This window comes from Panthera onca, chromosome A1 (assembly GCF_046562875.1).
Source record: "Panthera onca isolate mPanOnc1 chromosome A1, mPanOnc1 haplotype 2, whole genome shotgun sequence".
NCBI classification, from domain to species: Eukaryota; Metazoa; Chordata; class Mammalia; order Carnivora; family Felidae; genus Panthera; species Panthera onca.
This window is the reverse complement of record NC_138339.1, coordinates 156,627,777-156,641,717: the sequence shown is the minus strand read 5'-3', so window position 1 is coordinate 156,641,717 and position 13,941 is coordinate 156,627,777. Positions and strand designations below refer to the sequence as shown.

At 38.2% G+C, this 13,941-nt stretch overlaps 1 protein-coding gene across 1 annotated transcript in view; it reads right to left on the bottom strand.

The window, feature by feature from the left end:
* LOC132676933 (ankyrin repeat domain-containing protein 26-like) overlaps positions 1 to 11,503 on the bottom strand; it is a 73,869-nt gene extending 62,366 nt beyond the window's left edge. Inside the window, 3 exon segments of the mRNA XM_081795671.1 lie at positions 5,098 to 5,264; positions 10,947 to 11,005; positions 11,313 to 11,503. Of these exon segments, the coding sequence (XP_081651797.1) occupies positions 5,098 to 5,264; positions 10,947 to 11,000 (221 nt within the window). The 5' untranslated portion in view covers positions 11,001 to 11,005; positions 11,313 to 11,503.
* Positions 11,504 to 13,941: the final 2,438 nt, after the last annotated feature.

The following is a 13,941-nucleotide window of genomic DNA, read 5'->3' as shown; positions in this document are numbered from 1 at the left end:
CTGGGTGGCTTGGTCGGTTAAGTGTCCGACTTCGGCTCAGGTCATGATCTCACGGTCCGTGAGTTCGAGCCCCGCATCGGGCTCTGTGCTGACAGCTCAGAGCATGGAGCCTGTTTCAGATTCTGTGTCTCCCTCTCTCTCTGCCCCTCCCCTGTTCATGCTCTGTCTCTCTCTGTCTCAAAAATAAATAAACGTTAAAAAAAATTTTTAAAAAATAAGTAAATAAAAAATAAAAATAAAAAAAATGATTTGTTAACTTTTGTATACTTTTAGCCTAATATCTAATCCTGATAGAAAAAAAAATGGGGGATTCACCAAAAAGAAAATTATAATTCTGTTTTCATGGACTAAATGCATGCAACAGAATATTATTACCATACAGCTACGTACATTTCCAAAAAATAATGAAATTTCCCACAGATTTTTTAGGACTTAAACATGAGCCCCGAAGAGCACCAAAAACAAAAACAAAACTAACAATTGTGTTTTTTTTTTTTAAAAAAACTGTTATACAGATAACTTTTCTCATGGAAATAACATCCAAGAAAAGAAGAATCTTTCTGAAAGCAATTATCAAACAATTCCTCTTGACTCAAACTTCAAAAATGAATCTGTAATTATAGAATTTGAAATAGCTTTCATTTTGAACCCAGTCAATAGAAGCAACTTTTAAGTAGAAAACATCTGGTGAAAGCCACCTCAAACTTAGAAAAAACAAAACAAAACAAAAAGAAACCCTAACACGTAGCTATGGTAACAAGAAGCCACCAGAATCAGTTTTAAATGTGTTAATCAATGTGCACCAGCCCTACTCACCAACCAATCCATTTCAGCTCCTTCCTTCTGAAAGACAGCGAATAAAGGACAAAAATCACTCCAATACACATGCTTCAGCGTGCCAACCAATCCACAACAGTCTCACCCAAATAAGCATGGTGCTTCAGATGATGACAAACCATTTAATTTTCTGAAAGTCCCCCAATCCTTAAACTCCACTCTTCCCCAAACCCTGTATAAGAATAGCAGACTGCTCTGTTAGAAAAGACTATACCTAACCAGCATAGCTCGCTCTTATTTGGAAGTGATCAATTCCAACTTCATCTTTTTATTTCAGATATTGAGGGCTCATAATCCTTTGGCAAGAATTTTTAAAGTCCTATAAAAATTTGCCACCATATTTTAGTTTCCTTAATAAATATAAAGGAAGTTTGCTATTCCTTTGATACATTTCACCATAATGAAAACTAACATAAATACAACTAAAAGAATAAGTAGCAAGTAAACACAATATTGGGCCCCCCAAAATCCAAAAACTGTATATAACTAGCAGGTTTAGTTGTCAGAATGAACCCACGCCAAACTTTGTCAAAGTGGGGACTAGTATTAGGTTAAAAAAATTACACACAAGTTAAACTCTGTTCACTCAATAAACATTATTGAATAAGTATTATATAGACTAGAACACTTTCTAGGCATTGAGGACATGGCAATGAACAGATAACAATCCTACTCATGAGTGAAGTAAACATACAATAACAATAAGCTACACAGGCAAAGTATACAGTATTAGAGGAGAAAAGCTAAAGCAGAGAAATCACATTTTGATGTGTTATAGGGAAAAGGGTAGTTGAAGTACTAGTCAGGATGGCCAAGAAAGGCCTTGCTGAGAAAGTGACTTTTAAGCAAAAACCTGAAAGGAAAAACAAACAACAAAGGAAAAATCAAGCCATGAGGTATCTGAGGGAAAGCATTCCAGACAGAGTCAACAGCAAGTACGGAAGTATGTCCAAAGTACTTAAAGAGTAGTGAGAAATCAGTATGGCTGGACAGAATGAAAGGAGTAGAAAAGAGTTCAAATCAGAGAGAGAGAAGGAGACACCTGATCATATACAGGCCTTGTCGGCATTAGGAAGAGTTTTGGCATGTACTCTGAGTGAAATGGGAGGCAATTAGGCTTGGAGCAGAGGAAGGACACAATCCGACTTATGTCTTACTAGATCCAATGTGTTTAGAATTAACGGAAACAGGAAAAACAAAAGGAAGACACAAACAAACAAGAAGACCATTTAGTTACCTATTACACCAATATAAACAACAGATGACAGTCTATTGGTCATGGAAGATGTGTTTGGATTCTCGATATATTTGAAGGAAGACATGACAAGACTTGCTGACAGATGAGATGTGATGTGTATGAAAAAGAAAAAGAAAATAGAAGGAAAAAGTGAAAGGAAATGAAAAAAAGACAGGAGTCAAAGATGACACCAAGTTTTTTAGCAGAGCAACTCATAGAACTGTTATTAACTCAATTAGGAAAGACATGAAAGGCAAATATTAAGAAAGAATACCAGGAGTTCAATTTGGGACATGTTAAGTTTGCAATAGCTATCCAGAAAGAGATATCAAGTAGGCAGTTTGATATGCGGGCCTGGAATTATGGAGAGAGATCCGGGCTGGAGATACAAACTTGAGGATCATTAGAATATACAAGATAGTAAAAGTCAAGAGAAGGAAAATCAAAGGCAAATTCCTGGAAGACATCAATGGGTTAAAAGGTGGGGGACGAGAAGAAACAAGCAAATCAGGCTGAGGTGTACAGACTAGAAAGGCAGCGGGAAAATCAGGTGAGTGAGTGATATCCTACAAGCACCATGGAGACAGAATTTTGGAGGAGAGAGTTTTCCATTGGGTCAAATATTGCTGAAAGGTTAAGTAAAATGAGATGTATGAAATTATGTTTAGATTTATTAAAGTGAAAATCGGTGGTAACCTTGAAAAAACCATTCTGAAGGAGAGGGAAATTGCTACAATGAATTCAAGAGTGGATGGGAGGGAGGGAAATCAGGATCAAAGAGTGAAGAAGGCTCTTGAAGGATTTCATAGCTAAGTGGAATGGTCATGGTTGATCTAATTTTCTATTATTGCTGTAGTTTTCAATTGTTACATAATGATTAGGTAGTATTTTTGTAATATTTGGAAGTCTTAAAAATTGCATATATGTAACAGTAGTTTTTTTTTTTTTTGCTTTTTTGAAATACCAGACTAAGGTACTAAATAACTCACAAAATTATACACTGAGAAGACTCCTTAAAATTTTTCTAGATATATGATATTATATAAGCTGATTACCATTTTTCTCATGCTTAGAAAGACCACAGAAAAACTAAGTTTCAAGGGCAGTATTTCGTGCTTGATAAAAATTATTGAACTCTAAGGGCACCTGGGTGGCCCAGTCCATGAAACATCCAACCCTTGATTTAGGCTCAAGTCATGATCTCTATGTTCTCTAGCATCGAGTTCTGCACTGACAGCATGGAGCCTCCTTGGGATTCTCTCTCTCTCTCTCTCTCTCTTTGCTCCTCCCCCACTCATGTGTTCATGCTCGCTCTATCTCTCTCTCTCAAAATAAACAAATATTTTTAAAAAGTCACCCAACTCTAGGAAATTTTATACTATCCAAAGTAATTAGTCATATTAAAATTTTATACACAGAAGTAAAAGGGGTTGGGAATGCAGAAAATAGTCCTACTTTGTAAACTGAATTGTCACAAATGGTATAACATAAAGGCACTGTTGAAAAATTTAGTGTGGTTCATGTTGAAATATATTCTCTACAAAGGCAGGATAATGGCATGCAAACAAGGTACCTTTATAAAAACGATTCATTGCATTATCAGCATCTTGGTTTATAGCACAGGGGTCATGAAATGTTTATATAGAATATGAGACATGTTGCCACATGAATCCTCTTGACAATATTCAGATTAAGTTGAGGGTCCAACATTGGAGCACTCATGCACTGGGAAACAAAGCCAAAAATCTAATAACTAGCAATTTTGTTGGTAGACTGCCAGTGTAGCAGGGAACTTCCGTTTGCAATTCAGTAGATATTAAAAGTATTCTAACAAAATGTGCATAAGACATGACATCAAACCAAACCAAATGCTTTAAATATACTTTGTTAAACCATCAGTACACATAGACCTAGGTTCATTTTTTAAAATGGTCACATGCCCCATTACTTTATAGAAGTGAAACTTTACTTCCATATTAATGAATGGATATTTAGCCTATCTCTGGGGCACCTAGGTGGCTCAGTCTGGTGAGCATCTGACTGTTGATGTTGGCTCAGGTCATGATCTTGTGGTCATGAGATTGAGCCCTGTGTTGGCCTCTGCACTGTTAACATGGAGTCTGCTTGGGATTCTCTCTCTCTCCCTCTCTGTCTCTGCTCCCCCTCGATGCTTGGGCTCCCGAGTGTGCACATTCTCTGTCTGTCTCTCAAAATAAGTCAATAAACATTTAGACTATCTCCAAATGTTTGATATGAGAATGCTATGATAAATATCATTCACATACATGTAACATATTTATATAAGTAACCTTAATATATCTGTCCTATTTTGAATATGTAATAATATATAATAAATGCCCTTATAGTATGTGTGTGTGTGTGTGTGTGTGTGTTTGCACGTGCAGGTGCACGCGCTTACTTATAGAAGTCACGTATTTCAGAAGGACTCAGTCCTGGCAATGAAACCATTGGAATAAAGGGATAACCTACCTGAAATATTTTTCTCACATTATATTATTTATTTTTGACAGTGACAGAGACAGAGCACAAGCAGGGGAGGGGCAGAGAAAGAGGGAGACACAGAATCTGAAGCAGGCTCCAGGCTCTGAGCTGTTAGCACAGGGCCTGACGCAAGGCTCAAGCTCATGAAGAGCAAGATCATGACCTGAGCCGAAGTTGGACGCTTAACCTACTGAGCCACCCGACATATTTGAAATTTTGAAATACACTGTTAAATCACCTTTCAGAAAGGAGTTACCAATTCCATCCAGCCACAGGGTCTAAGAATGTCATTTTCCTCACATTTCCTAACTTTGGTTATTTTTTTAAATAAAATATTTATCACTATGACTGCAAAAAATGGTATCTCATTGGTATTTACATTTTTCTCATTAGCACGTAGGATGAAATATCTCCACGAAAAATACAAAATTTGTTCATCATGAACATTAGCTCAAACTAGAAAAGTTTGTTGCATAGGAAAATAACAATTACCTACTATTTAAATATTGCTATAGGCTTACCTATCAGAATCTTTATTTTCTGTAATAGGCAATTGATGGTTATCAGTTTTTCCATTCTGTCTTTGTGGAATTAATCCAGCAGCAGCAGCATCATGTATGTTTTCTGATACTTCCATGTCACTTCCTCTGTGCTTCTTTTTTTCTTCAACCTTTAATGGAACTTGATACTAAAGGTAATTGTTACTTTAGTCAATAAAAAGAAATTTTTTTCATTAACTTTATCAGTTGACACTTAGTTTGTCATAAATTCAATGGAGGAAAATATTTTGTGTCTACTTTATCATTACAAGTAATTGTAATTTTTATAAACTCGGCTTCATTTCTGTTGGAATTTAAAAAAAAGCAGAAGTTACCAAAATTTCTAAAAGGGCTTTCTTAATTTTGTACTCTTATTCATATCCACACTTTGCTACTGAGAATTCCCCACCCACCCCCACCCCATCTGACCAAGAGATACAAAGAAATAAAAAGACAAGAGACAAAATTTGTCCTTTTCTATCCTTACCACCTGGGTTTAACACAACTGCCAGATTTAAAACATGTGACATGGAGGTGCTCCAGTAACAAAACCAGGAAGCTTTCCTCTTTCTGCACGGAGCTATACTTTCCCTGACTGCCTTTTAAAATTCTTTTCTTTTGGATCCTAAGGTTCTCAAAATAAGTCACAGTGTCCCCTAAAATTTATGAACCAAAGTCTGCCACAACCCAAAAGGAACAAAGTGAAATGGACGTTAGGGTGGAATTCTGGGTAATTAGTAATGCTCTCCGAATCTCACATTCAATAACCATAAAATTTTATAGGGAGAGGGTATAAAAGTAATGATCACCTTTAATCCCATTTGCTACTGATAATGCGAGTAAAACTCAAAAAGGTTAAATGATTTGTCCCAAGTTCCTAAAGTGGCATTAGCTAGCATTTTGTGGCACCAAAAGAGACGATACAATTCTTGAATGCTGAATCAGAGAAATGACCACAAATTCATTAAATTAGTCAGATGCATGAAAAGTGTGACTTTGGCACAGTAAATTAATACCTTGATAGGGGACGAGGAGATTAGCTACTTATTTTTTTAAAGGAGGGTACCTCTAGATTTTGTCTATTTCTAAAGTCCACACATCTCAAAACTCAGTTTTCTCCCTTGGAGTTAAATACTGAAGGTTTGCTGAAGGTTTATGCTACCTACATGGTAAAAATCATACAGGCCAAAAGGTATCATACTCTATTGAACATAAAGTGAAGGTTTGACTCAACAGAAACATCTGAGAATAAGATTAAAAAATGTGAAAAAAAGGGGTGATAACACAAATAGCTGTTATTAAGCATACCTCAAAGGGGTCATGTTTAAATTCTAAGTTCCAAGATTATGAGTAAAGCAGACAAGACTGCCTATATTTGTGGGCAATAAGCTTAGGAATTCCCTGAGCCTGCACTGATGGGTTAACCAGGCATAGAAAATTACAAAGCCATAGGATGCTCACACCCAAGTTTGGGTAAACAATATTAGGCATCTAGGTATAGAGAGGGTGGGGCAAAAGCTCCAAGACCAAGGTGTGAGAGGTAAACAAGATTAGATATTCAGGAGGACACACTCCCCAATTTAGTACTATAGCAGAAAGCTGCTTTCACAGGAAGGAAGGACCAAATGAGGTAAACAGGTAAATAGGGCTATAGGCTGTAGGCTGCAGGGTGAAGATGCCCAGAGAGGAGCTAATTAGCAAAAGAGAGGTGCCTTGTGGATCCTGAGGTAGCATCTGTCTTCTCCCCTAGACTAGCTAAGATAAACAGAGAAGCTGCTTCAGGTCAGCTGTTAACAACCATCTGCCAGGCACCAGGATTTTGTTTTATATTGACCCTAACACCTAACACCCTATATCTTGAAACCCCCTTTCCCTCATGCCCATGAGTTCATGTTCACAGATTGATTGTCTCTTTGTGCACATCCATCACCATGTTCGGAAGCCTTCTGATCCTAATAAAAACAGAGCAAGGACCCTTAATCCAGGCTTGTGTATTCTCCAGGACATTAGCTGTCTCTCCCATTGTAATCCTGTATCCCGCTGCTGTCTTGCTAGACAAGCAAGAACCCTAGACCCAGAGTCTACAGACAGATACTCAAGCAATAAATAGATTGCTTTAGCTGGGAATATGTGTTTATATTCCTTCTCTTAGTTACTGCTTCTTTCTCATTTTATTGTTTATGGAAATGCAATTTATATTTAAGCCAATATATTAAAAAAAAACCCTTGAGATTATTATGTTTTTTAAGCAGTTTCTTTATGGTTATTCTGGTTCGTGAGGTCACATGGTACTTATATAGCTAAGTTAGTTTCCCAGTTCATATACTACTTGGAAGCCTGACACAGAAACTTTCAGGAAAACAAATCATAAGAATGTTTTCCTGAACTCCTATTAGTTAGATAGCAGAAATAATCTATTTCCAGACACAATTACTTATTTAGACAATTCCGTTGTATGCACACTCTTGTTATCTTGAGTGGAAAATCAGAATGGATCAGATAATTGCTAAAGAGAAAAAACAAGTGTAACAGCAAGGCAGACCTCCTTCTCTTTTGGAAGTTGAACTTTCTCTCTTTCCAAAGACAGGAACTCTACTTGTGACATGCCTATCTCATTCTTAAACCTTTGCATATCTTGATGTAATTCTTCACTTAGATGTACTTCAGATGCTGTAAAACTAGATGCTGAAGAAGAACTCACAATTTCTAATTCAGAATCAGTACTTTTATAGTTAGGAGTACTGCCATTCTCTGCATATAATGGCTTCTGGAAAAAAAGTCTTGTACTGGTTGTCTTTTCTCGTGTTTGTGACATCAGAAATATCATGCCTTATTGTTTGAACCATGTGCTTCATCACATCGCAGCAGGCAAGCCACAAATGAAAAAGGCTCTCTGAATCACTAGACTGAGGTCTAATTTACAATCGGTGGTATTTTGGTCCATATTTTTTTGCCATTTGCATGTCAAACTCTTGGCCTTCTTTCACTTTAAATGTAACTAGTGGGTTCCTTGCTTTTTTATTTTCTATATCATTTTAAAAATCCTCATTGTTGTTAAAAAGATGCTCAATGTCTGGTTTGTTCTCATTTTCATAGTCTGATTTACTTTCTTTCTTTCTTTAATATGAAATTTATTGTCAAATTGGTTTCCATACAACACCCAGTGTTCATCCCAACAGGTGCCCTCCTCAATGCCCATCACTCAGCCTCCCCTCCCTCCCATCCCCCATCAATCCTCAAATTATTCTCAGTTTGTAAGAGTCTCTTATGTTTTGGCTCTCTCCCTCTCTAAGGTTTTTTTTTTTTTTCACTTCCCCTCCCCCATGGTTTTTTGTTAAGTTTCTCAGGATCCACAAAAGAGTGAAAACATATGGTATCTGTCTTTCCCTGTATGACTTATTTCACTTAGCATCACACTCTCCAGTTCCATCCACGTTGCTACAAAAGGCCATATTTCATTCTTTCTCATGGCCAAGTAGTATTCCATTGTGTATATAAAACACAATTTCTTTATCCATTCGTCGGGTGATAGACATTTAGACTCTTTCCATAAATTTGGTGATTGTTGAAAGTGCTGCTATAAACATTGGGGTACAAGTGCCCCTACGCATCAGCACTCCAGTATCCCTTGGGTAAATTCCTAGCAGTGCTACTGCTGGGTCATAGGGTAGATCTATCTTTCATTTTTTGAGGAACCTCCACACTGTTTTCCAGAGTGGCTGCACCAGTTTGCATTCCCACCAACAGTGCAAGAGGGTTCTTGTTTCTCCACATCCTCCCCAGCATCCATAGTCTCCTGATTTGGTCATTTAGCCATTCTCACTGGTGTGAGATGATATCTCAGTGTGGTTTTGATTTATATGTCCCGGATGATTTGCTTTCATTTAAAGAAAGCTTAGAAGATGACTGGCAAGCATATTCTGGGGACCCAGAGTAAGAATGAGAGAGAATGACATTTTCAAGACTAGGCTCTTTTTGTTCAGGAAATGCCTGAAATACTACCGAGACAGACACTCCAAATGCATCTTCTTCCTCACAATCAAGTACAGTATTTGTCCAATTCGAAGGTATTTCCTTTCAGTTGGTTCCTCCTGAGAGTGACCCCATGGTGGTTCTTCTTCAAGATGAGTAGGAATGCTGTATTGTTAACAAATTTCACCAAACTTCAGCTTTCACTCACTGGTGATGAGTTTTAAGCTATTTTTCCAGTCTAATATGCCTTATTTGATACACATTTCCTCCAAAGTTTTGCATAGAAGCATGTCTTACATATAGACATATATCATACTCCCTATCACATTCCTTATTCATTGCTGGTCCTTGAGTCATTCTCTGCAGTTGCAAAAACGGATGGTTAATTTCCTTGTTTTGATTTTCACATGTCTTTTCCGGCAGGATACATGTTTGTAAAAACACCTTATCCTTAAGTAATCAAGTATGGACAAACAAAAATGAGAAAATAATTACAAATTTACTGTTAACTTTCTTCATCTATGTTTAGCTGTTCCCAAGTCACTGGATTGTAACTTCCTGTAAGAAGTGAAAACTAACTTGCCTTAGCCTAAGACAGAGGAAAATATGAACTCATAAACTTAAGCTTGTCAGTTTTTGGAACTAAACAATTCATTACATGTTAAATCGACCAAAAAATAAGTTAGATGATTTTTAATGTTACAAACCTTAAAAACTATTTAGCTTACGATCCCTTATAACGAGCACTACAGTACATTTGAGTACTTTTTAAAGATTAATAACTAGACAATTGGAAAACTTTAAATTATTAGCAGCCAAATCAATCAATATCAAAGAGAAAGAAATATGCTGGCAGTGTGAATCAGCTTAAGATTCTCTCTCTCACCCTGCCCTCACCTACCCACCTGCTCTGTCCTCACTCCCTCTCTCAAAAGAAAGAATTAAAAGAAAAAGAAACCATAATTAACAGAAAATACATTTACACGATGGTACTCTATTTATTGAAAAATATCTGTGTGTAAGTGGACTCCCACAGTCCAAATCCACCTGGTTCAAGGGTCAACTGTATACCTATATGATGTCTCCACTAAGAGATTACCGGAAGTTAACATAGCGCCAAATTAGAAAATCAAAAACCCATTCCTACTTTCCCATTCTTTTCTGAACGCTACGGCCATTTTATTGGCCTTCAGACATCTTCACATTTAAAACAAATATTCTTGGGGGGCCTGGGTGATTTAGTTGATTAGGCGCCCAACTTTGGCTCAGCTCATGTTCTCACATTTCATGAGTTCAAGCCCTGCATTGGGCTCCTTGCTCTCAGTGCAGAGCCTGCTTCGGATCCTCTGTGCCCCCACCCCCCTCTGAACAATAAACAAACATTCACCAAAAAAAACTATGCTCAATATTTAGTAAGTCACTAAAAGCCACTGTGATCATATTGTCTTCTATTTCTATAGCACCCTTTACAGGTTACAAAACGTTGCCACATTTGTTCATTACACATAACCAAGAGGTGGGTATTGGTGCCATTTTTAGGAACGATGTCTTTGACCTTCAAACAAGTTTTTCCAAGATCCCACAGCTAGGAAGTGATGGAACCAAGATGCTAGCATGTCTTTGATTATAAATACAGTGCTTGTAGCATTATGCATCAGCTGCCTGGGCCTAAGAGATCAGGACTTTTTTTACCTCCTTCCCGAGTTGTCACCTTAGAATAGGTCATCATTACTTTACTTATATTACTACAAGTATGACTGTGATGTTATTTTAATCATTCAAAGGTCAAAGTCGAAGCATCTCTTGGATGTTTTAGCATCACTCCATGCTTATACTTAAAAATAAGAAGAAGACAGTACCTCAGGAAGAGAAGGTGATTCTACATCTTCCTCTTCTAATTCTAATGCTGACATGATATCTACAGAACAGGGTCACAGATAAATTAATGAAAACATGTTACTATGAATTTTAAACACATACACAAGTCTATCTCCATTCATGAATATTTCAATAAAATAAAAGAAATAGCAGAAAAGATGTTCAGGGGGTTCAAGATTTTCCATAAGTAAAAAGGGGTAGTACTTGGGATACTTCTAAAGAAAGATAGCAACAGAAAAATATCTTCATGATAAAAAGATAATATATTTGAATCTACATACTTCCAGATTTTTTTAATACTATCATTTAGTCATAGGAAAACAACTCACAGAGATTCACTAGCTTACCACTTCTGTAATTTTAATGCACTCCACCAGCAGAAGTCAAACTGTCATTAACTGTTTGCTCGGGTGGCACATTTTCAATAATACCAACACCATCTTCCTTTGCTTCCATTGCTGACTTTGCTGTTCCTTCCTAGAAAAACAGCACAAAACAAAAAACCAACTTCAGAAAAATATCACATTAATTCATTTGGTCACGCACTCACCCACTCAGAAAGACAAGCACATACTGTATCTGTCAAGTCACAGCCACGATTCGGGAAAGAGCTGGAAATATAAGTAAAAGATAGAGTCTGTTCTATATGCTAGTAGCAGTAGACATGCATGAAAACAGGTAAGGGCATAAAAAATAGCATCCACTAGTTCTGCAAGGGAAGTGAATAACGTACAGTGAACGCACAAAGGAGAAAACACTTACATTTGGGAAGCTGAGCAAACGTTGGGAAGATAGGGCTGTATCTTAAAAGACAGACAAAGTGCACAGGGAGGGTGTGAAGGGCATTATATAATGGCTAAAGGATCAAGTATGAAATAATATTGTAAGTGACAAGACCTATGCAATATGGCAAAACTGGAACAGAGTTATTGGGAATGGGATAGATAGAGAGATTTACTGGAACATCAGGATGAAACAAAAAAAAAATAGAGCACTGTTATGCTAGAACCTGAATTTACACCTTCAGTTAATGGGGATCCATTGAATAAGCATGAATAAGCAGAGGAGTGACATCATCACAAGTATATTTTAGAAAGGTCACTCTGGCAGCAATGTAGGATGAACGTAAAGGAAGCAAAACCAGAAGAGTACTGCAAAATTATAGGTGAGCGAGTGAATTACAGGAATAACATATGAAAAATGGTAAGCAGGTACAAAATATCGAATGTGGTGAGTGACTGGATGCGGTGATTTCAGGGAAGTTCAGAGTCCAGGACGTTTCCTGTTCCAGGGCTGCTATTTATTAGGCTAGGGAACACGAATGACAGAGCAGATTACAAAGAGTCAGGGAAGAGGAAAGGGAAAGGGTCAGAAACAATGTCTTTAAACTAAGGCATATTAAATTGAAAGTACCCAGGGGACTACCAAAGAAAATGTTAGAGCCGCCTAAATGCTTCTTTCAGTTAGCACCTGACTCTTGATTTTGGAACAGGTCATGATCTCGCAGTTCATGGGTTCAAACCCCTCATCTGGTTCTGCGCTGACAGTGCAGGGTCTGCTTGGGAATTTCTCTCTCTCCCTCTGTCTCTGTGCCCCTCTCCACTTGTGCTCTCTTTGTCTCTCTCTCCAATTAATAAATGAATAAACTTTAAAAAAGAAAAAGACAGAAAATTCAGATCAATACACTTCATGTAAGAAAAGACCATCATAAATATCTATAAAACATATTAAACTGATATAATAATGCAAACCTACAGAGAAGTGTGAAATTGTGAAAAGGAAAGTAAAAGGAGGTGGGAGGAGTAAAGATGGCAGAGGAGAGGGATCAGAATTTCCCTTGACCCTCAAACACAGAAGTATTGAGGTCACAACACTTGGAATACCAGGAATACAGGCTGTAGAGGGACAGAAAAATCTCCACAGGTGCAAAGACACAGCTTGGCGGGACAGAGGTGTGTATGCAGATTGGGAGAAGTAAAATGGTCCCCACAGGCATGGAGTGGGGGAATCCCTTTGGTGGAGAAATGAAAGGAAGATAGAGAGAGAGGCTGTGGGAAGTGCATTTGGATATGAGAAAACCTGTCCAGACCACACACCAAGGAGAGGACCAGAGAGCCAATTCTACTTTGCAAAACAGCCTTAGAAGCTAAAAAACAGAATTTTCAAGGTTTCCAGACTTTCTCTAGAAAAGAGCTGCCACCTCCCATGCCTGGTGGGGAGGGAGCCGCCCCTAGGCTCTCAGGTCAACACTGGGAGAGAACACCTAGAGTATGTTGGAAAGGGGAGATATTGCCCGGCCCAAGGGAAAAAGATCCTGCAGGCACGAGCCAGAGGCCCTTTGTCAACTGGGCAGAGTGGTGCTACTCCAAAACCATGTTTGAGAAAAGTGGGAAACTATAGGGTTTTGAATCCCAGCTCAGTGCTCTGGGAGCACGGGAGACTGTGCAGCAAGGCAAGCCGGCCACCCAGGATATTCTGTGAGGACGGTGTAAACAGTGAGTTTTGAGACACCTCGTGTGGGCAGGAGAGATTGGGGTGTTGCCATTTCTCTCCCCATGACCAACATCGTGGGGCTTCAGGGAATGGACAGTGAGCCTCAGTGGAGGCAGGCCCATTACACCGAACCCTGGCTCTCTGTGCCTCGTAACTGCTTCTCTATGGGAGTGAGACTGACACTGATGGGACCAGACAGCCCCTCCCCTAGACCAGCACAACCACCTGTCCCACGCACCAGTAGACAACTCTCCTCTGCTTTTCTATCTTTGTTTTCATTTGAATTATTATTATTTTTATCGTTTCTTCTCTTTTTTAATGTTTATTTCTTCGTTTTGAGAAAGTGAGTGATCAAGCAGGAGAGGTGCAGAGAGAGGGAGAGAGAAAGAATCCGAGCAAGATCCACACTCTCACTGCAGAGCCTGATGGGGGTTACAAGCCCACTTACAGCGAAACATGACCTGAGCCAAATTCAAGAGTTGG